Source organism: Vombatus ursinus, unplaced genomic scaffold (genome assembly GCF_900497805.2).
Source record: "Vombatus ursinus unplaced genomic scaffold, bare-nosed wombat genome assembly UNPS02014797.1, whole genome shotgun sequence".
Lineage (NCBI taxonomy): Eukaryota > Metazoa > Chordata > Mammalia > Diprotodontia > Vombatidae > Vombatus > Vombatus ursinus.
In genome coordinates this window covers 17,137,443-17,161,766 of record NW_020954575.1, presented here as the reverse complement: position 1 = coordinate 17,161,766, position 24,324 = coordinate 17,137,443, and the positions used below count along the sequence as shown (strand labels likewise).

The 24,324-nt window shown below is 43.7% G+C and overlaps 1 protein-coding gene across 3 annotated transcripts in view; it reads right to left on the bottom strand.

Moving 5' to 3' along the window:
- Positions 1–9,157, bottom strand: part of ACLY (ATP citrate lyase) — a 45,018-nt gene extending 35,861 nt beyond the window's left edge. For 2 of the 3 annotated variants that reach the window (XM_027870351.1, XM_027870353.1), the window contains exons 1-5: positions 9,034–9,157; positions 3,708–3,890; positions 2,625–2,747; positions 954–1,016; positions 62–252 (exon numbers count right to left, since the gene is read on the bottom strand). In XM_027870351.1, the coding sequence (XP_027726152.1) occupies positions 62–252; positions 954–1,016; positions 2,625–2,747; positions 3,708–3,866 (536 nt within the window). In that variant the 5' untranslated portion in view covers positions 3,867–3,890; positions 9,034–9,157. Of the gene's footprint in view, positions 1–61; positions 253–953; positions 1,017–2,624; positions 2,748–3,707; positions 3,891–8,530; positions 8,626–9,033 lie in introns of those variants that run through there. The other variant, XM_027870352.1, reaches the window with a different exon arrangement.
- Positions 9,158–24,324: the final 15,167 nt, after the last annotated feature.

Sequence of the window (24,324 nt, the reverse complement as noted above, 5' to 3'; positions counted from 1 at the left end):
GGGATCACCTTGCCTCTCCCCTCACCACCCTAGAGGGGTCACTCCTTTGCCCACACTCAACTCTTTCTTGCTCTCAGGGACATGAGTCAGCAGATGTTGCTTGATGTCAGTAGGGTGCAGTTTCTCATTTACTCCAACCAGCAGCTTCTGGGCACTGGTGTCAACATCCCCAACGTCCATCCCACCCTCATGATGGAACAGGACATAGTCCCCTTCTCGAGTGGCATAGATGCAGACGTAGAACTCTTCGGCCTGGGAGGTTGGGCAAACAATTAGGCAGGAACTAACAACCCCAGAGAAACAGGAAAGGCAAGAACTGCAGGAGTCAGCCCTGGGCTCTGCATGATACCCAAGGTGCCACTAGATGTAAGCCTAACTTCTAAAAACAGGGGGACGAGACTGTTCACCCATGGAATGCTGGCTTAACATCTTTCCCTGTAAAAGCACATACACAAGGGGGATGCCTGTTATCTCCAGACACAGCAGAACAGTTTAACCCGATCCAGCATGGACCCAGTTCCACATGTTGGACAATAGGAAGTTCACTTTGTCTTCAGGCCTTAGTTCCTCCCATCTGGCAAGTTATATTCATTTTCTCACTCCCTCTTCTCCCCCTTAACCCACTTCTCCAGGCTCCAGTTCCCAAATCTAACTGCTTTTCTATCAGTCTGATTTTCCCTTTAAACACCTTGCAAGTCAACAAAAACAAAGGGACAAAAGGAGTGGGGAAAAGAAGAATGCTAGGGGTGTTTCTGGACGCACAGGGCCTGGCACATAGTAGGTGCTTCTATCTGTAGAAACTATCTCTCCTTCAAGATAAATTCCTCGTGGACAGGAATTTTCACTTTTGTCTCTTTATCTGTACTTAATACAATTCTTGGCAACACATTTAGTAAATACTTTACTGATTGTTTGATGAATAAATATTTGTCAACGGGTTAGTTGATACACACCTGAGTGTGAGGGACAAAGGGTTCGATGAGGAAATTCTTAAGGATGCCCTTGGCCTTGCCAATCTGGAAAAAAAACAAAGGTAGAAGCTGAATATGGAACAAATCTTATCTTGGGAGCTGAGGGTAAGCAATCTCTCATTGCTTCCCGTTTAGAAGGTCAGGACCACTGAGACAGAACCTGCCCCTGGGCTCTAACCCGTGGCAACAGGAGCTAGAGGGATAGGGATATCTGGGCTTAAGGAGATCTTCCTAGATCATCACACACTTCCCCTGCCGCCACACCAGCCTGAACCTGCCCCTGGCAAACATAGGGGGAGGTTTCTCCTATGCAGTGAGGTTTATAGAGACGGAACCTACATGAGCCTTCCATGACTTCTCCATACCACCTCTGAAGAATAGCATGTAATGACTAGATCCACCACATCTGCTTCCCAAAATGGGGGGTAGGGAGAAGAAATAAGAGTTTATTTGGGTAGAATAAAGAGCCAACTTGCTGCCCAAGGGTAGTGAGGTAATACACAATGGAGGAAGGAAAAGGAGATAAATCAGGACACTTAAAAAGCTTTTTGACACTGACCCTCCTGGGGAGTTAGGGGGAACCACACAGAGCTAATCAGTCTGACTGAGGCATTGGCAGACTGCTCCCTCCTTCAGACACGGCTTATCCCCTTGTCCCCTGACTTAATTCCATGCGTCACCGCTGAGTCAGGGACCCAGACAGGGATCCATCACAGCTCCCGCCTAGCCAGACGGCTGCCCAGATGCCCCCCTCCCTGACTGGAGGGGGAAGAAGATGACAGCATCCCCAGGGATGCGTTATTTCCCTTCTACAAAAACACAAACACACACCCAGTCTTCAGTCCCCAAAGGCAAGGACATTCAGAAGTTGGGGAAGGAAAAAATATATATAACTTTATTAGTCCCCCATCTGAAACCCTGGGAAATTGTTCTGAGGGGTTCCCATTTAAAAAAAAAAAAAAGGAAGAAGCTCATCCCTTCCTCCACTCTCCCCTTTCCAAACCTTATCTCTGAACCATCTTCCTCCTTCCTTAACCCCCTGTGCACCTGATGCAAAAAATATGTCATTATTCCCCTCCTACCCACCACCCACAATATCCGAGCTTTGTGTGGTCCTGCCACAGTAAAATCAGGTATAGGGAAAAAAAAAACCAAACCACCATTGATGCTATTCCAAATCCTAGGAGAGAAAATGAGAAACTCCTGTTCTTGAGCTTAAACCATAGATTAATTATCCCTTTATTCCCTCTCACCTTAGCTAACATTTGCTTTGGCTCTGCTGTCTACAGTCAAAACAAGCTTTTCACACAGGTAGTCATCACTACTGGCTCAGCCTCATCTACACTGCTTACCAGGACACTGTGCCCTCTGATAGCCATGTTAACAGAGGATATCTCTAACAGGAATCTCACAAATGATTTCGGGATGTATGTAATAGTTACTCTTGCATCATCTCTACCACAGTAACTGATGGGTTGGTACGCCATGAGCCTACACTATGAGGGTAGTAAAAGGCAGAGGGGGCCCAAGGAAGCCTGAGTACCATTCAATACAGATGTAATCCAGACCTAAATAAGTTTGGTCCAAATGCCAGCATATGTGGCCCAACCCTGGGTCCCCTAGAGAGTTCAATTTCTTTCCTTCGACACTCACCGTGATCTCTTTTCCAAGCCTGGTCTTCAGCCAGGACTTGACACCATCTAAGTTGAGGTTGACTCCAACCAGGCCTAGCTTCCCTCGACGCTTGATCAGCTGATCTGGCTTGACCACCAATTGCTGAAAGAAGGGGACAGAGAGAGGAAGAGAACAAGAATTTATTAAACACTTACTATGTGCTGGGCCCTGCACTAAGCACTTCACAAATATTATTTCATTTGATCTTCACAATCACCCTGGAAGGTAGGTGTTATTAAGACCCCCATTTTACAAATGAGGAAACTGAGGCAGGTAGAGGTTAAGTGACTTGCCCAGAGTCACACAACTAGTAAGTGTCTGAGGCTGGATTTGAACCTAGGTCTTCCTGACTCCAGGTCCAGCGCTCTATCCACTGTACCACCAAGTTGCCTCATCGGGAGAGAATAGAGACTTCGGTCCCAAAAGATCTTAGATTCTCCCCTCTGGTTATCCCAATCTTGTGCGACTCTCAACACCTAGCTCTAATTCCCAGCCCTACCAGACACCATCTCAACTGCTCCACTCCAATGGAACACCTGGCTTGCCTGCCATCTTGCTTCTGTTTTCCACCTTAGCCTTTGCACTGGTCCTTCTCTCATGCCTTTCCTCATCCCCATATCTTGGAACCCTTAGTTCCCTTTAAGGCTCAGCTCAAATCTGCCTCCTTCAAGGTATACCTCCTATCCCCTCCCCAACTCCCTCCCAACATCACTGTGCATGTATTTTGTGCACATATGCTCTGCATGTACGTATCTGTCACCATATCATATCTCTCCCCCTCAATAGAACCTGGGCACCTTGAGGGTAGAGACCATCATTTTTGTATTTGTATCTGCTGCATGAAGCACAGGGCCTGGAACAGAGCAGAGCTTGTGGATTCATTGGTTCAGACCAGCTTCACCCTTTCTAACCGCAACACCTGTGGACACAGCACAGTATAGACTGCTATCTAATAATAATTATTCGATGATGTGTCAGTATCATCTCCCTAACAAGGCTGCTTTCCTATCCTACCGCCACCCACCTCCCACCCCCAATACAGAGGTCTAGTAGGCAGCTGACCTGGCTAATGAGCCAGGGGTGGTCCTGCAGCAGGTGGCACCAGTCGGTGTCAGGGGTGACCCGAGCATACTTGAATCGGTTCTGGATCGCTGATGTGGTACAGATGTACTTGTAGAGAAGCTCTTTCCCCGTCTGTTCCGATATTGCCTTGGCTGACATGGCTGTAAGAGGGACAGACACTGCCTGCCCAAGAGAAGGCCCCCAGTCAGAAGAGGCAGCAAAGAGAGAACCTACCTTAATCTCTCCCTCATCCCCAAACCTCCCTAGTCTCATGGCTTGGGACTCCCAGATAAAGACCCTTGTTTAGTTCCAGCTGGGTAGAGTCATTCGTCATTAAGGTTCCAACTCCCCCCTCCAAACACACCAGAACAGATGATCTCAGCATCTCTCACAGAAAAGCAGAAAAAGGCTCCAAGGGGGATAAAGTGGAATTTTCCCTGATACTAGGGAAGGATAAAAGATGCCAGAAGAACAAAACCATGGAAGAAGTCAGGAATAGCTCTTTCTCTGATGAACTAATTTCAGCTCTGCTTTCATGCCAGGCTGGCAATGTATTTTAACAGAAAGAAACTCTACGTTCCTACCACGTTTTATGGATGATGGGGAGGGGGTGTGAGAAAGAGCAGCTAGCTGTTTTTTTGTGTGTCCTGGTCTGGTGAAACCTGTCGACACCTTCCTGTTCTTAAGTATAAAACCTAAAATACACAAGATTACAAGGGAACTCACTTACATGGAAATACAGTTCTCAAAATATTAAATAATTAAGTTCACAGAACCCGGGTTAAGAACTCTTGAGCTAAGGAGGTTCAGATACAACACAGAGGAAACTCCTGTGACCCCAAGTTACCCAGCATGCACACACAGCTCCCCAATTTCTAATGCACCCAACCAGAACTGCACAATCCCCTTCTAGATTTCTCTCTGAATCCCTAACCACAATTTTGACCTCACTCCCCTCTAACTCTACTCCCCAAAGAAGCTACATCTATTACCCCAGGACTCTGGACAAGCTAAGGTCTTTGCTCACTGTCAGAGCCAAGTATTTGTGGGCTGGCAATAAGGACTGAGGTAGGCCAGTAGCTTCCAAAACATATTACCAAATCAGACCCTCCCTCCAGAATATTCCTATCATACTGAGGAGGAGACCAGTGGGCCTGGCAGACCAATGAGCCTATTGGCCTCCCAGGCAGTTCATTTAGCTGTAGTAATTGTGCATTTCAGGAACTCCACACGTACCAGTCACTCCTAAACTAACTAATTCTACCACCAACTATGTGTCCACAAGGCACCTCTGTGGGCCTCATTTTCCCCAGATGTAAAACAAGGGTGGGTTGGACCAGACAATCTCTAAGGCTCTAAACAAATGATTATTTCAGCTGGGCACCTGGGGACCCTACAGAAGGAGACTCCCTGACATTGGGAGAACCAAGTGAATTTTTATTAATTTATTTTTAGGAACCCCAAATCCTAGCATCCTCTTGACACACCAGGAAACAAACAAAACCCTGAGGAGGATTTCTCCTTCCACCTACCTACCCACCCTCCCTCCCTTGTCCAATCCTGTCCTCCCACAAGATAGCAGGAGTAACAGGTTGGGGAAAGGGAGGGAGAGGCCAATGGAGAAAGAAAAAAAGATGAAGGAGGAGGGGGGAACATATAGTCAGAATTTCTGCCATGCCTGGATAAGTGAAATTACAAAGAAAACAAGGCTTTCTTCCCTTGGACACATAAAGATCAGGAAAGGCAATGCTATGTTTGTTGGGGAAAATGTCAAGGTTAGTGGCTTCTGGCCAGTGTTCATCTGGGTTTTTGTAGGTCTTGCCATGTGTGGAATTTTGTTCCCATCCAGGGATCAGAAGTGAAGCATGTTAATGAGAGAGGCTCTTGTCTGAAAGTCAGACAATCCAGCCCCCATCCCCTTGTCTTCTCCCTTCTCCACTTACGGAGGATGTATAGCTTTCCTCCTCCCCGCATCCTTTTAAATTTTATTTTGTTTGATTGAAATCTTTTTTTACTTCACATGTCTGAATATATTATACCCTTTCCCGACCTAGAGAATCATCTTTCTTATCTATAGGACACCCAGAGACTCCTCCCTCAAAAAACACACTTCTGCAATAGAGGGAGTCTATAAAATGGGTGTAATCAGATTGAGCTCTCAATGCTACAGAAAAGACCCAATAGGTATGGCAGTGAGAGCAACTGGAGGCCTTTTCATTTTTGCAACTGCCTTGTGTCCCTAGCCGCTTCTTCCTAATTTGGGGCTGATTCTTCTGACTTCCCAGACCAGCACCCCCCACTCCAACCCCACCTCCACCTACCCCAGTTCTCAAAGACAATTTCCCAACCTTCTTGACTCTGGGACCAGAAAAACTGGTCTTGAAACAGAATGGGACACACCTTACTTTTTCCCCTTAAATAAAGCTGGGGCAGACAAATGCCATGGTAGAGATGGAGGTGGAAAGTTCATTCTATAGTCCCTTCTCACTCCCCATCCCCAAGATCAATTTAGATAATATGTCCTTGTAACACCGTCACAGATGCCCCAACATCTCAGACCTACCTAAGTGCCAATTAGGGGTAGAAGAGTAGAGAGCAAAATGCAACCACTTGGGAAATACTTTAGAATTCTGGCATTCTAACCCCCTCCCTCAAATAATTTCCATTAACAAAACTGTAGTGGAGAAGACGAAGAGGATCTGTTTGCTAAAAATTAATGGGTTTTGGTGACTGGGACTCAAAGAAAAAGGAAAAAAAAAACCACACTGAATAAATAACAGATGGCAAGAAGAAATTACCAGTCACCAAGGACATCCTTCAGACAATGAGGAAAGGTGCTCACGCAACTAAGAGAGGAGAGGGGCCAATAAGTCATCTCCTATGGATCATACCCCATTCTTCCACCAAACCCAATCATGATTATGAATCTCTGATCCTCAAATAATATCCTCAGCAAAGATCTATAGGTCAGAGCCTGCCCTGCTTCCCAGGCAAATCCCAGATCTGAGATCAGATACCTAAAGGGACATTTCAGGAGGAGAAACACAAATTAGATGGTACTGTGGGGAGCTGTATTTACACTCATGGCATTTTTTCCAAAGGCTAGGTCCTTCCAGACTGAGACAGGGAGTCTGCTGGTTAGAGTAGTACAGAAGCTGGTGTTCATTCACTCACTGTCCACAGGTAAGGCAAACCCAACCAAGTGCGAGGCCAACGTACTTTAAAACCCAGAATCTTAAAGTCAGAAGAAGGGATTAACTGACTCTTTGTATCTTGCCAGGGCTGAAGGGCCTATGTTAAATAAGTTCACCAACCACAGCTGAAGCCACTAGAGAGCTTCAGCCAACTATCTAGGAAATTGAATTTTCAATTTCAACTGAATTTCAATTTCAGGTTGGGCATGGGGGGTGGGGATAGAGTTAGTGGTTCAGATGATTCACCACTAAAGCCCCAGGAATCTATCACTGCTGACAAAGAAAAGTATTGGCTAATAAACAGAGGGGTGATTTATAGACCAGTCAGGGTAAAAGGCTATACTCATTTTTATGTAAAAGGATGAATAACAGGAGAATTAACATCTACTCCTCACCAAGGATCCTAGCAAATTAAAGTTCAGAGGCATCTTATGTTAAGACAGAAGGAGGGACCCCACAGCCCAGTTCCGCATCTAGACAAGTATCAGCTCTCCAAAGTATAGCAGTCACAGAGAAAAACAGGACAGCCAGCAGAAGGTACAGGATAAGAAATGAGGAGGAAGCCCTGAAAAGGTCTTTTCTTTGAGTGTGACTTGACAGAAGGATATTACCCTCCATTTTATCCTACAAAAGAAATCTTAACGGGGTTTTTGACGACAAGCCTGAAACAGAACTAGTAGCAGTCCATTTCAGGGTCCCCTTTTGAGGGCCTAATACATGGGACATTATATATGAGTGTGTATTATGTGGTGTGTGAGACACCCAAATTAGTTGAAAAACCCTTATTGCCTCTCCTTCTCCCCTAAACTAGTATCACCCCAAGGACCCTAAGGCCTTTCCTGAGATCTTAAAGCCTATCCCACTGTCACTGGGGATCCCCTATGACTGGGGCCTTCTAAGAGAAGTGCCAGGCTTGACAACGTAATGAGATTCACCAGGAGGTGGGTGTGCCTCTCTCTAACTCACCAATACAGAAGGGACTGGGAAAGGGAGCTAAAGCTTAGTCTAAATTAAAAGTAAGGGGGTTGGAATCACGTTAAAAGGTGTCAGAAATAAGAACCCTCAATCCCCTCCCAATTGCTTGCCTTTTTTTTAAATTTTTTTTAAACCCTTGCCTTACATCCAAACGCTCAGATTCAACCTGGTCATTGGTACTACCTTCCAAAGAGTGATTCACGTGGAGTGGAGAGCCCAGAACTCCTAAGTGGTATACTGTGCTAGCCAATATTTTGGGAGGGGAGGTGAGTTCAGAGAAGAGTCTGGATCCCCACCAGCCATGCCCTTTCCTTCTTCTCCAACCAGACCAGAGGAAGAAGAGGAGGAGGGGATGGGAGTGGGGGGAGGTCCTCCAGTCATTCCGACCATCTGGATGGATACAGCAGCCCGGACGAGATGGCCTCACGTTAACACCTAATCCCCGCACCGCCCCCCCCGGCTCCGCCCATTCCAGCCCAAGAAGACCCCACCTCCCAATGTCCTTTCCCACAAACCAAGACCTGGGAGAACTCCGGGACAACACGCGGGAGTCACAGAACCGCGCCCACTTGCCATCCCCTACTACCCCTTACTGGCCTAAGTGGGGCTCGAACCCCTAAACCCACGCTGGAGGGGGAGGGTGGTAAAGATCACCGGGTGTGGCGGGGAAGTTCTCTGGGCTTGCTCGAGCTGACCGCGCTTTTCCCATTTCCTTTCCTCCAGGGTTGGGCCGGCTCCGTGTGCCCGGCTCCCTGGGTGTGGAGGCGGGGAAGGGAGGGGTGGAGCCTCGGCTGGGAACAAAACCGGGTAGCGACAGGTGCCACGGAAGCGCGGATGGGGGGGCAGAGGCGGGAAGAAAGGCAAACACCACCTCCGAGAGGACCCTGGCAAAGTCCAGAGTCGCGACTGCGCGCGCGTATGCGCGGATGGCCGGCTTGATGGGGGAGGGGGTCAGTGTGCAGACCATGGCAGCGGATCATGCAAAGATGACCAGAGAAAGGCGATTTCGAGCTCCGAGCAAGCTAACTTCCAGGGCGAAGGGGCCCAGGCGCCGGGTCCACACGATGCGACCGTCGTAGGGCTAAAGGGAAGGGGGGGATGCGGGCGGGCTGGGAAAGGGATCCCTGCCGCGGCCCACGCGGCCGCCCGCAACTCACCTCTCTGCGGCCGCCTGTCGGTATTAGTCCCTCCGAAGGCCTAGTTGCAACCACTAGTCCGCCTGCTCGCCCCTAGGACCTTGTGCCTTCAGCTGCCGCCCCAGCCCCGGCTTTTGTCCGGGGTCTAGCCAAGCCCCTCCCCCCCACCCCCTTCCATCTGCTCATGGCTGGGGGATCCCGGGGATTGGCCACACGTGTCTCCTAGCCTGTTCCTGAGGCTTTCTTCCCATTCGCTGCCCGGCTGTGGCCCCGCCCACGGGGGCAGGCCTGAGGGTTGCTGGGATTTGTAGTCCTGTTTTCCCCGCCGGCCAGGCCGAGAAGCCTCCGCTCCTCGCTCCGCCCCTCCCAACTTCGGTCCCGCCTTCGCCTTTCCTGACCTCACAGACGCTCCCTCCTTCTCCTCACGTCACCGAACAGTCCTGCGCCTCCGCCCTCCCTCTCTCCCCTCCTCGGGGGCGGGGCCATTGGTGGGGAGATGGGCAGGGACGGCTCTCGGAGGATAGGGTGCCACGTGTGGGGGCGGTGGGCTCTGGCCTGATCCCTGGGCGGGGCGAGTAGCCATGGTGATCCTACCCGTGGGCAGGGGGAGAAGGGGTGAAGGGGTCCCAATTGGGGCTGGTCCAGCTTTGGAGGCCCAGCGTCCCTCCCACGACTGGATCCAGCCGGCTTTAATGTCCTCATGTCCTGGGCTTGTCTAGCAAATAGTGAGTCCCATTGGCTTATTGGGTAAGGCTGCAAGGAACAGCTGCAGTCAGGTCAGACCTTTCCACGTAGGGTGGAGTAAGGGGAGGGAATTCTGGCAGCATCCGTGCTGGAGGGGGTGATGGGGCCGTGAGGAGTCTTAAGACACAGCTTTCCCCTTCCCCTTCTTCTGCCACCCCTTCTAGGAAGGCGAGTGGGCAGAAGAGTCCAGCTAGACAAAAAAAGGAACCTTGAGCATTAAGCCTTTCAAGGGTAGCGATATGGGGAGGAGGGGGAATCTTACTTAATCTAACCTAGTGCCCAGCACTAGAATCTACTGATTTCTTATATATATGTGTGTGTAGATATATATATATATATATATATATATATCTACACATACACATACACATACACATACATATACATATATATGTATACATATATTTTTAAAAGGCTTTTGATAAATGTAAGACTAGTTGTCTTTGTTCTCTTAACAAGGTGCCAATAAGCATGTTCAAACCAGAGTTTTCAAAGCTTGAAGGTGGAGAAGTTTGTGGTACCACAAAGAAGTGGCTGAAATTATTGGGTATTTTCCAGTATAGCTCCTGCATAAATTCATTCCATTTTTGGCAAAAACATATTTCTAATTGAAGTCACCAAATGCAAGAGTAACGGGTCAAATTTGTTCTGCATTGAATGCAGAAGCCCATTCATTAATGTACTGTAGGTAAACAAGGTCAAGTTGGAGTCGTCCCTGTTGAATAGGGCACCATCACCTTCAGTTGGCACTGGCTTCTGTTTGGTTGGACTGTGTTGAGCAGCTTGTTGATTTTGAAGGGTGTAAACTCAAAGTTAAACAAAGTATCATAAGATCTGTTGTATTTCTCAACAGCGTTGTTTTTAAGTATAATGTAATAAGCTAATTTTCAAAATAAAAAAACTGCAACTTGTAAAAATGGAAATAACTCAAAAATTATAGATGATTCATTGACATTTTCAACAATTACACTTATATTGTGTAAAGTATCTCAAAAATTGTAGTGACTTTTGTTTTTTTTTAAAGGTGGGCATTGCTATATAAAGTCTGGAAACTACTGCTCTATAGGGGGAGAAGTAAACTCATCAAACTCATTCTGGGAGAGTCCCCTGGTCAGATCCCTCTTATGTAATGTTTGTTGAATAAAATTCAAATGGGAGCTTTAGGATCATCTCATCTAAATCTCCGATTTATGTGGCCTCAAGAAGGATGTCTCTCATTTAGGAGAAGATACTACCATCAAAGGATCATAGGTTTAGATCCGGAAAGAATTTTAAAGGTCATCTGGTCTAACCCTTTCATTTTGTAGATAAAAAACTGAGACCCAAAGTGGTTAAATGAGTTTCCTAAGATCACACGAATAATAAATGACAAAAGTAACAATCAAACTCACATCCTCAAAGACCAATGTACTTTCTACTGCACCAAAACTACTTCACTAGGGCTCCCTTGTCCTCCCCCTCTTCCTGTGTCTCTCCCCTGCTTTCATGACCCCAGGAAGCTGTGGAGCCCAGAACTGAAATTCAATGGCCAGCTCAACGGAGTCAGCCCAGGCTTCCAAAGCATTGGCATGTTTCCATCCTCCCTCTCTCCTCAGCTGCCAAGGCCCCAGACAGCAAGTTTTGCAATAGTTCCCAAGAGTAAACAGTTGCCCTAGGCCATCCTCTATCCAGTTTCAAGTCAGGCCGGTAGCAGGTGGACAAGGCCCCTCTTTACCCTTCCAGCCCACACTCTAGACAGCTGCATTATTGGTGATGTCATTATCATTCTCCAAAAGATCTTCTTTAATCAAATCCTTTTAGAATATGCGCCTTCCCATACCCCTGTTCTTCCTGTCAAAACCAACTATAGAGATAAAAAGGGAAATGTGGGAAGGCCAGAAAGATGCTTTGCCTCTATACATATATATCTTGGAGCTCCTCTCCAAAAAGAGATGCTCTGCTCTTCTCTTTTTAAAACAGTATATTTCTAACCATGATGTCCATTGCCGTTCCTCTCCTTTCTCCTTTCCCATTACCTTAGTATAGGTCCTCATTACCATCCTCTTTGGACAATTTCAAGAGTCTCCTAAACGGTCTCCTCATATCCATTCTTTTCTTTCCCTTGGCCCAAAATGCTCTTTTATCCAGATGTAGGAATAATTTTATTTTCAACTATATCATTCCTCTGATACAAAAAAGCTTTAGCTTGTCACCTACTGAGCAGTATTCAAACTGCTTTGCTTGGCATTCAAAGCCCTCCACAACTGATACTAGTCTGCCTTTCCAGCCTTACCCCATGATCATACCCCTTTAGTCACTTTGTGCCACACTGCTTTAACCTGTACTCCTATTTCCAAGCTGATGCTCTTGCTATTCCAGATACCTGGAATACACTGCCCTGCTCTTCACCTATTAAATTCCTACCATCCTTTAAAGCTCAGCTTAAGTGCTACTACTTTCATGAAGCGCTTCCCAAGTCCTCACCTCTGGTTTGTAGGTAAGGACTTTCCTCCTCGCACTTCACATTGCATTTTTCTTTGTATTTCTCTAATGCCTTATCATTTGATGTACATTCTAATTATCTGTGTTTGTGTCTCATCTCTCTACTAGACAGGAAGATCTAGGATGGTAGAAACTATATAACAACAAAATTTGGGATCTTTCCCAATGATTGATAAAAGGATCTAATGTTCAGCCTTCTTTTTTGAAGAGGACGAATGACATAATGATGTGATGGGTGATGTCTTTGTCTTTCAACTGAATTGGATTTAAGTGAGGCAGAGTTGTACAACATTGTCAACCTCAGTCTTTCTTCCAGAGTCATTGAAGTTCAGTGGTAGGACAAAAGTCAAGACAACTGGCAAGGGTCTCGGGTGTAATGGATGATCCACAAGGCCTGCTTCAGCTGCCTTCTTGGCCATTGGAAGAAATTGTTCTCATTCACCATTTCCACCAGGGGCAGTCTTCACATGCTTGGGGTAGACATCCCCCTAACTTATCAATGTGTTTGAGGCATGTTGGTTATGCTCAATAAAAGTTTATTGAATGAATCATACTGAATTCCTGGAGTTTACAACCAAGGTGGTTCTATAGGTTCATTGAGGACATTTCCATAGCCTTGAGGCCTATAAAGGGAAGCCAAAACACAGAGATCTACTATGCAAGATTCTCTAGGCCAAGGATTTTTAAGTTTTTTTGTGTAATGGATACCTTTGAATGGTAAAGCCTATGAATCCCTTCTTAGAATAATGTTTTTAAATGCATAAGATAAAATACATAGGATTACAAAGGAAACCAGTCATACTGAAGTAAATATATGACTTTTTTGTCCTCATTCAAGTTCACAGAACCTGTGAAGTTTATCCAATGACCCTTTGCAGGTCCATGGACCCTTGCTGGCCACTCCTAGGCCTTAAACATGGAATATTCTTTCCAGTCTCAGAAAGACTTGGAAGGGAGAATCATTGCTCAGCAGGAGGGATAGTGATAGAGCCCTTCTACCCCTTAAACACACACACACACACACACCCTTGATCCACCAAGTTGGGGGATCCTAACATACCTGTTCTTGTTTTTTGAATCAAAATCTCTGAATAGCTTGATCTTTCACAATCAACCTACCTTCTGCTCTCCACTATCCCAGGTTACTTAATTCTCCTGAGTAAAGGGACTCCAGACCCCAGGAAACCCAGGATCAATACTAATCACCAGGATGATTGCTTAGCAGTGTACAAACCTGTGTTCTCTAGTTAAAGTACAACAATTAAAAAGCCGAGTTAGCAATGAAATAAAATTGCTCCTGGAAGCAGAGTAGAGGGAAACAAAGGGATGTGCTTGGCTGTCGAGGTGTGGATGGCACCTGCCGCTTGAGATCATTGTTAACTCCCCTTCATTCAGGACTCCAGACCTAGATCTCAGGTTGGTTCTACTTAAGGAGCCAGTGAAATAGAGAGGGTCATTGCTGACAGAAGAAGAGGAAAAGCCAGCACTATCCGTCTTTCTAGGAATGGGGCAAGGGATGGGGGAGGTGCAGCAGCTTGATCTTCAGGATGCTGGCCAATGCCCTGGCATCAGCAGGGGAGGTTGTGTACATGCCCAGACAGCTCTGGAGAAGGGCACCTTCTGATCTTTTCCCCAATCTCTGGGTACAAATCAATGAGGAAAAGAGTATTATAGAGAGGAGAGGGGTTCCCTTAAACAGTGTTTGAGACGCAATGTAGTATACTAGAAAGAGAACTGGGCTTGAAGTCAGGAAGCCTGAGTTCAAATCCTAGCTGTGTATATTTGGGCAAATCATTTTACCTTGTTGAGCCTCAGTTTCTTCATCTGTAAAATGTATGCCTTATTTTAAGAAGCATATGAGATGATGTTTGTAAAGTGTTTTTACAAACCATGAAGAGCTGTATATAAATGTGAGCTACTGTTATTAGGGTTTGGAGCCAAATAACTGGGAGCCTTTTTCAGAATGTCTAAGCATCTAAGCCTTCCCTTCTAGCCACCTCCTGACTGAAGGAAGCTGACCCTAGTGAAGGCAAAAAGAAAGACTGGTTTGGTTTGCCTCTGCAGAGGCAAAAAACCGGTGTCCAAAAAGATAACCTGCCTTCTACGCAAAGTCCTTAATTATTCAGTCCTCTCCAATTCTTGGTGACTCCATTTGGGGTTTTCTTGGCAAAGATACTGGAGTGGGTTGCCATTTCCTTCTCCAGCTCATTTTACTGATGAGGAAACTGAGGCAAACAGGGTCAAGTGACTTACCTAGGACCCCATAGCTAGTAATTGAAGCTGGATTTGAATTCAGCTCTTCTTAATTGCAGGCCTTAGCTCTATCCATTGTGCCATCTAGCTGCTCTTACCTTACCCAGAGTTAACACCATGATTCCCACATGTCCTATGCCCTCCTACTCCTGCCATCTTTAAGAAAACAGCTGATTTTCACTATTCAAGTAATTCTTGAAATCTCTTTTTCCTCCAGCAAGAGTCCCTCCACTCCACCCTGTCCAAATAAACAGTCTCTTGCCCACACAAATCATTCACCCTTGACTTTCATGTGGCATAAATATTCAGGTTTATCTGTTGATATACTTATTATTCTTCTGCCTTAACCTTACCTGTCAACCCTCAGCATATTCAAAGAGCAGGACTGACAGACTGGGTCAAACCTAGTGTTTATGCTGCCTATTATTCTGTCTCAGTGACACCAAGAGATTGTCTTACTCTCCTTGAAATAGAAGAATTTGGAATATATTGCCCCATCTGCATCTTATGTTTCCTTAATGACCCATTATGCATTGTGTTATCTAATCCATTATTGATCTGCCTCCCCGAATTGACCCTCCAGAGGGAGGCCTTGTCTAGTCAAGTCATTCAGCCATTCGACAGGCATTGTTAAATGCTTCCTGTGTGTCAGGAACCATGCTAGAAGTTGAGGCTATGTCCCTACTCACAAAGAGCTTACATTCTATTAGGGGAGGGAGAGGATGTACCTAGAAAGTGAAATACAAAATATATACAAAGCAATTTCCAGGGGAGAGCATTGGGATGATCAGAACAGGTTTCCTGGAGGTGGTAGCATTTGAGCTAGACTGGTGAAGAAAGCTAGAGATTTTATGAAGTGGAGGGAGGGAAGAAGGGAAGGCATTCCATGCATGGGAGACAGCCTATGCAAAGGCACGGAAGTGACAAATGGAATGTCAAGGACCAGGAACAGCAAGCAGGTCAGTTTGCACAGAATAAGGAACATACGTAGCAAAGGGCTGTGCAATCAGCCTGGGAAGGTAGGCTGAAACTAGATTTTGATAGCTTTGGAGGGCCAAATGGAGGAAGTTGTTGGGACTTATTTATAGCCCAGGGGAATGATATGATCAGAATTGCACTTTAAGGACAGGGATAGGGACTAGACCTGTGACTTCACTGGGAGGAAGAACTCCCAGATAAAGGAATTCCCTCTACCAATATAGGTTGGCACCTTCTTTGCAACTCATAGTCTCAGTTGCCTAGGGCATTGAGAGGTTAAGTGATTTGCCCAGCGTCACACAGCTATCATGTGTCTGAGAAACAACTTGGATCCAGGTCTTTCTGACTCCAGTTCTCTATTCACTAATAATAATAATTAGCATCTACATAGCAAACTTTATATTGCAATTTATATTGCAAACTTTAAAAGCTGGTAAAACACTTTATACATGTCATCTCATTTGATCCTCACAACAACCTTGTGAGGTAGGTGCTATTCTTACCCCCATTTTACAGATGAGGAAACAGAGGCAGAGAGGATAAGCTACTTAACTCAGGGTCACAGTTAGTGATTTGAATTCCAAGTGCAACACTATGTACTGCAAGGCCCGGCTGCCTCACTGTACTACACTACCTCTCATATTTGGCAACTGTAGGAGTAACTTAGTACCTATGTGGAGGACAAATTGGAGAGAGGAAAGATAAGAGGCTGGGAGACCAATCTGGAGTACTATTACAACAGTACAAGTGAGAGGGGATGAGGTCCTTAAGGAGGGTGGCAGCCATGTGAGTGAAGAAAAGGGAATGGACGCAAATGATGTTATAGAGGAATAATCAACAAGATTTGGAAACTATTTGGATAAGAGGGATGAAGGAGAGGGAAAAGTTGAGGCTGAGTGAGGTTGCAAATGAAGGTGACTAGATGGCCTCAACAAAAATAAAGAAGTTGCTAAGAGGGGTGGGTTTGGGGGAAGGATTTCTGTTTTGGACATGTTGAGTCTGAGATGCCTATTGGACATCCAGTTGGAGATATCCAATAAGTAGTTGGATATGGAATTCAGGAGAGATTGGGCTAGATCTAGAGATTTAGGAATCAACTTCATAGAGGTTGAACTCATGGGAACTAGTGAGAGAGGGTGTAGAGAGAGAAGAGAAGAGAGTGCAAGATAGAGTCCTGTATTAAGCATCTCCTGTGGGTCAAGCCCTATTCTAGGCACTGGGGTGAGATACAAAGTTCTGATAAAGTTTGGTCACAACTAGTGGGGGAATAGGTCACAAATACAAACAACTATTGTATATACTGATAATATGATGAGTATGTTGGAGACATACAAAACAAGGAGCCCTTTGAGAACTAAGTGGAGACAGAGGACCTGCAGACAGAGAAATCAGGGAAGATATCAGATAAATAAAATAGAGAAGGCACAGTTGGAGAGAAGCCATTTCAGTTGGGCTATAAGATAGCTAGAATTTCAACATGTTTAAACTGTTTAAGCAAAGGCAAGGATATGGGAAAGGACAGGGAGTGCTTATTGCTTGCAGGGACAGAGTAACAGGATTTGAGTGGAACATAGAATGACTAGAGGGGAATAATATGGAATAAGGCTCAAAAGTTGAAGCCTACTTGTGGAAAGCTTTGAATGGTAATAAAGCAGTTTGGACTCTACTCAGTAGGCAATAGGGAGCCACTGAAAATTTTTGAACAGGGGAGTAATATGACTAAATCCTTACATAACAGCTAAAAACTAGCATTTGCATAGTGTTTCGCAAATATTAATTTCATTTTATCTTCACAACAACGCTGGAAGATAGGTGCCAGTTTGTTGATGAGAAAACTGAAGTATGGAAGGTTAAGGAGGGTTGCCCAGGATCATACTGCTATTAAGTACTTAAGTCTTAGGTACTTACTCAGGTCCTAAGGCATGGATTTGAACTCAGGTCTTCCTAAGTTAGGGTCCAATGCTCTATCCATGGTGCCACTCAGCTGTTTGGATGGATAGAAAATTAGTCTTAAAATGTTATAAAGAAGGGCTGAGTTAAGTGGGATAGAGGGCAGGAAGGAAGATCTATTGGAAAGCTATTGCAGTGGTCCAAGCAGAAGGTAATGAGGGTCTGTACTAGGGTAGTGGCAATAGGAGATGAAAGTACAGGACAAATAGAAGGGAAAGGTCAGAAGCAGAAATGGTGTTTGCAAATGAAAATCAAGGCAGATAGAAGAGTCCCTTAATTTCAAAAGACATTGACTAAGTCCTTACTTTGTGCTAAGGGAGATAAAATTTAAAAAAAAACCATTCCCTGCCCTCAAGGAGCTTACGTTCTTCTGAGGGATGCTAGTATAAAATGAACAAATACAGGATAATCTGAGGAGGGAGGGAGCTTAAGATAACCCCAATTTTGAGCATGGGAGACTGACCAAAGAAGTCTGACAGAAAGAGGAACAGGTTTAGAAGGAAGATAATAAATTTGACTTTGGACATATTGAGTTTGAAATGCCAGTGAGACCTTCAGGTTGACTCCCAGATCTAAATATCTAGGCCTAGTTTTTCTTTTGTAGACATTTAGAGGGTCTAGAAATCAGGGCTAGAGATCGAGATTTGTGGAATCTACATAGCGGTTCAGAGACAGAAGATTGTAAGGAGAAGGGCCTAGAAGGGAGCTCAGGACAGAACCTTGGGGGATATTTACCTTAAGGGTTTGGGAAGAAGATGAAGAACCAGAAAAGTAAACAGAGAAGGGGCAGTTAAGAGAAGTAGAAGGAAAAGAGACAAATGTGCTACCTCTGAAGCTAAGAAAGAAGAGAATGCTCTTGTGAGAAGCAGCGGTCAGCAGAACTTAGTGATTAAGTGGAATTTCAGCTTGAGAGGAAGGGGAGATTAAAAATGACTCCAACATTTCAAGCCTGGGTGACTGGGAGAGTGGGAGAGCCACTGATAAGGTAAAAGATGAGTTTAACTTTATCTATACTGTACTTGGATGCCAGTGGGACAAGCAGATAGAGATAACTGGTAAGAGTTGGAAATAAGAGTCCAGAGTTCAACAGACAAGTCAGGACTGGGCTAAGAATCTTCATGTCCTTGTCCTTAAATACATCTAACTCCTCAACTCAAGGTCATATATTATTAGTATGTGAAAAACAGAACTGCTCAGTAAAATGTCATAGAAGCATAAATAATTGGCATGGAGGGAAAAAAGAAGGGGTTGAGCAGCTGTGACAAATCCTACAGAAATGGCATTTGACAGAGAGGTAAAGGAGGGTGAGGAATGACAAAAAGCCATTGGTTTTGGTGATCTGGTCATTGGTGACTTTCATGAAAGCAGTTTCTTCAGTAAAAGGGTAGAGACTCAAGGGAGATTACAGTACGTGGCCTGGAAGAAAGGGTGAATCATGAGGAATGATGGCATCAGGTATAGACAGCTTTTTCTTTGAGGTTTAACAAGGAAGGAGAAGAAGGAGATGGGATGGTAGTTTGATACAATGGAGACTGAGAAAAAGAGTATTAACTTTTCACTCTACAGTGCCTGTTGTTCAATCATTTCAGTTGTGCCTGACTCTTTGTGACCCCATTTGGGGTTTTCTTGGCAAAGATACTGGAGTGGTTTGCCATTTCCTTCTCCAACTCATTTTACAGATGAGGAAACAGGAAAACAGGGTTAAGTAGCTTGCCCAGGGTCACACAGCTAGTTTCTGAGGCCTGATTTGAACTCAGGAAGATGAGTCTCCCTGACTCCAGTCCTGGGGCTCTATTCACTGTTCCACCTAGCTGTCCAGCAGACTCCCTCTATAGTGCCTAGCCTGTATTAATACTTAATGTGCTTTGATTTTGGTTAAACAATACAGAATCAAAGAATGTTACAACTGGAAAAGACTTTAACAATCATCTAGTTCAACTAGTCCATTTTACAGGTGAGGACACCGAGTTCAGCTACAAACTTCTCTATTTGTCATGAAAAGCCCTCCATCCCCTGGCTCCAACTTTACTTTCCTACTTTATTAAACATTACTCTCCTTCTGCAACTCTGCTTTGGACAAAGTCTTCTCACAAACAATACTGGGTTTCCTTTTAGCTCCCTTCAAAACCCAGCTCAAACTCCAGTTTCTCTAGAAGTCTCCTTTCCATAAATTACTTTGTATTTATTTTTTATTCATCTTGTATATACTGTTAAGGGCTGTTGAGGGGTCCCCTGAACTTGTCTTTTTGATTTGCCATATTTTCCAGAAACACTGGAACCAGAGCATGCAGGAGGCCCTGAATGTATCAAGGATGAAGCTTCCCCTGAGCTGACATAATTTGTTGTTTCACCCTGAGCTGGACTTTCTGCGTGTCCTTGGGAGGCAAGACAGGCACTAGCCAGTCTGTGCCAGGCTGGGATAATGTTTGTGCAGCTGGGGTCCTTTGCAGATCCGTAGACCCTCCTATCTTCATAGTCTAGCAGTTCCCAAGGGAAAAGAAGGAGGTGCTTGCTGTCACCTTGCTCCTCCCCATGGGGAGTGGTCATGTCTTTTTTTCCCCACCTTTGCTGCACTGTACCATGTCATGCCCCTTCCTGGTATCCCCTCCTTCCTTTGTCCTACTATTATAAAAATGTAAACTTCTGTAAAGACTGGGAACCCTTTGGGTTCCACATGCATGTTCATTTACCTTGTAATAAACCTGGTTTTCACATAAGTCTTGTGATGTTGTGATTGCCAGTTGGCATTTTGGTGGCAGCAGTGGGATATGATGAGAGAAAGGGACTCAGACTGGTCAGAGGGTTCAGATGCAGGGCTCGGTACCAGCATTTTTTTTTCCCCACCTGTCTCAGATCTCTGATTTGGGGAATTTAACTCCTCCACTCATATCTCAGACTCCCCTCTCTTTGGGTTGAGTTCCTCATTACAAGAGAAAGTAGGTTGTCTGTGGTAAAGGGGACAAAGGTAAGGACCTGTTTGGTTAAGGGTATTCCAGCTGATGCAGATTTGAGAGTCCAATTTGGATAAGTGGGCTGGATGTTTAGATAAAGGTTGTCCTATCTAGGACAGGCCTGGGTTTAGCTGTCCTAGCTGGAAGACTTGCCCAAAGAGGGCTTTGGGAAGAGCCCTATTATAGGTTAACCGGCCTTTGGGGTGACTGAAGGGGGCTGGGTTTTTGGCCTCATTTCTAGGGTCCTGGCCAAGGTGATGCAGTAAAAAATGGCGCATCAAAAGTAAGTGCCCTCCTTCTCTTAGGTAGCTGGCTGTCTGGCATAAAGAAGATAAGATATATAGACATATGTGTATGAACTGAAAATATAAAAGTTAAGGATTATTTTTGTTGTTATTGTCATTGTTTTTGTTTCTGTCTGTGTGTGTCCCTCATGGGTACTAATGTGTCCAAAGATGGCTTTGTTTTCCCAGAGAGGGCCAAATTTTATAGTGATATGATCTTAAAACCTACAGATATTTACATGATTGACAAAGATGTGCATTTTAAATTGATTTATCGATCTAAAGCCTAAGCTAGCAAGGAATTTTCAGTGCTGCTAAGTTATTAGTCTGTTTCTTGTATCTGTGCTTATGTGTCTCTCTGTGTCTTGTTAGATAATTTATGTTTTTAGAAAAATTTTGTTCTCTTCCTTCTTATTTCTGAAATTGTGGTCAAGTTCTTTCCATCACTCCTCCCCTTCCCACCCTGGAATGATTGGTTTATTGTTTTACAGCTAAAGAAAAAGGTCATTTCACTGATTATAGAGAGACAGGTTTGGGGGCTGTGTTACTAAAAGTTTTAAGGCTTGTGCTTCAAAACTGGACTGGCACTTAACCCTTTCCTGGTTCATGAAAAAGGGGAAAGTCTTTTGTGAACCAGGACACAGCCAAAAGGTAGCTGTGTTTGATTAGAATATCTAGTTTGGTATTTAGGGATCACACAAGTTAAAATTAAGCACTGATCAATGTAAATGTAACTTTCTGAATTGGTGTATGTATTGTGAAATTAGAAATCTTGCTATAAATTATGTGAGACTCCTGTTTTATTTTATCATAGATTTCTGTATTTGAATCTTAAGAAATGTCTTGCTTCTTATCCATATCAGAGGAGCTTATTTCTAAAAGTAAATTTTAAATGCTTTGTTGCTACTTTTGTGAATAATACACCAGAACTTGACTATTACTTGAACAGACCAAGTTTTATAAGCTGTTAAAAATTTTTCTAAGGGCTAAAAGCATCTTAAAGGATTTTTGGTGCTTCCATTTCTTAGCAAATAACAGAAATGTTCATAATTCAATAGTTTAAATGTTATAGGCATATTAATAGCCAACATTTGCATCTTAAGTATTTTGTTTAGCACCACTGTATACTAAAAATTTTAAGGAGAATTTAAGGGGTGAACAAGATAATGGATGGCATAAAGGAAGAATCTGAAGGTAATAAGGAAGGTGTGGGTCTTTTTTATGAAAGACAGTTTAAGTATGTTGACAGAAAGGATTGAAAAAGTTTTGGCTTTGTTTAAGAGGGAAGGTTGTGTGAGATGTCATGTGTTTATTTTGGTGGGAATCATAGTAATAAAAATTGCTGCTTAATTTGGAAGTATATAGGAAGAAATCACAGAGAGCTATTGTTAAGCTATGGGCTCCTTTTGTGATTGTGGAACCCAGATTTGAACTAAATTAAAATATGCTCTTTAGTGTGATCATTGGGGTAGATTAAATCTTAATATCACATTGCCCGTTTTACAATCTTTGGCAATGGATTGGTTGGAAATAGTAGACCCCATAATATGAAATGTTTGGAATAAATAGCATTCGTGTAAAATATAATACTATAGTATTAAAACCATAACCCAAGATTCTGTGTAATACCATTTGGAACATACATCCAGGTGTAATTAAATTCATTCTGGTCTCATTTTAAGTGTGTCTCTCCTAATTTGATGTTTAAGATAAGTCAGAATTTATTATACTATTTGGCATTAAGACAAATTGGGATAATACATGGATCTGAAATTTGTTAACTGGGTGACCTTAAACAAGTTACCTCACATCTATTTACCTGAGTTTATATGATTGTAAAGTGCCTAACACAATTCCTGCTATGAGCTATAATTGTTAATTGTTGTTATTAGTTCCTTAATTAGGTGTAATTGCTTCATATTTGATAACTTTATGTGGGGTTTTAGATATGGTCAGTATACAATGCCAATAGTGATGAGATGCCTGATTTTCTGTGTAAGGTAATTTGGAAATGCATTCAACTAGACTGGATCAGTAATGGGTTTGTTTCGAGTTTCAAATACATATATTGTTTCTGGTTTGTTATGTTTTATATTGTGCAAATTGGTAAACTTTTGTATCAGTTATGTTGAGCAACTTTTTATAATTTGGTTGTTATTAGAGTATGAACTGAAAGAAACTAAAAGACAGAGGAAAAATTGTGTAAAACCAATTATGTTATTTTATCAGCCCTGCCAACCCTGTTTTATAGTATTTTGTAACTGCCATTTAGGGAACTGGCTATTTCCACCTTTGTCCGTAGTTAAGAGGAAGTTACATCTACAACTATTTGGCTATCACTTATGAAAGTGTAAGAGTTTTAACTAAATTATTTGGGGTTATTGTCATAATGTTGAAATCTAAAATCGGTAATTGATTACTGCATGTGTAAAGGAAGAGATGAGGTGAAAACCTTATCTGGATTGGTTTTGCTTATTCAGAGCAGTCCACCTTGGGGTATGAGAGTATGCAACTGGGTTAGTTTATTCCCCCTTGCATGTGGAGGGGGGTGTCAAAGAGCACAGCTCACAGCAGCTCTAAGGGTAGATGGTGTGGGCAGGCAGAGGCAGCAAGCTCAGCGTCTCTTCTGGGGTCCCTGTCAATTCCCCTTTTTTCATAAACTTGCCAGGTTCTGGAAACCATCTGTGGAGGCAAAGTCATCAGCCCTGGGAAATGAGCTAGTTTGGGTTATGGAGTTCCTAAACAATGAACTTGGCTTGCTGAGGATTTGCAAGTTTATATATAATATAGAAATGATTTCTAATGACTGGTCTTTACTACCAGGACAAATTTATACTGGAGAAGAAAAAAAAGGTGAAGAATGTTAAGTGAAATCTCTTATATATGTTTAAGTCCTGGTAAAAATTTTACTGCTCATTGCAACTTCATGAGAGGAAAAATAACTATATACAACCCTAAGCACTGATTAGTGAACCTTACCATTTGAGGTAAAAGCTCTCAACGACTGTAACTGATTTTGTTTTGAGATTTGAATTCAGGTATAATTATCTGATGAATTATTAAGTCAGTAATCCACCATTCAAGAGAAATGCCACAAGATACTCAGAGGGAATGTGATCCTGAACTGTTACAGGTGGAGGTCTATATCTAGGAGAAAACCTAGAGGACAACCTTGGCCTGGCCTAAGATAGGATCCTTCTGGGTCAGTTTCCCCATTGTGCTCCTTTTAACAGGAATGTTTCCCATCTGGCTATTCCTGAGTTTGGCTATGAGGTGGAATTGTTACTGCATGGTTGGTTGTCAACTGTGATTCTTATCTGAAGTCAAACAGACCTAAGGATGCTTTATCCTGCAATATATGTGTTAAGTCATCAAGGACCAGTTTGGTGCTGTTATAATCATATTCCTTCTTTTTTCTTTTATAGAAAATTCCTATAATCTGAGCTAGTGGTCAATAGAAGACATGGGCACAATGCAAATGTTTTCAGTCTGAATATATAGTCATTCCATATCCCAAACAACTAAGTAAATTAGTACTTAGGCTTGTCATCTGCCTGCCTGCATAGTCATGCATAAGATCAAATCCCTGAAATAACTCACCCTTTCTGAATAATATGGGAATAAATAGGCAAAGATAAAAAAAAATAAAGCTTGTGAAACAAAGATTCAAA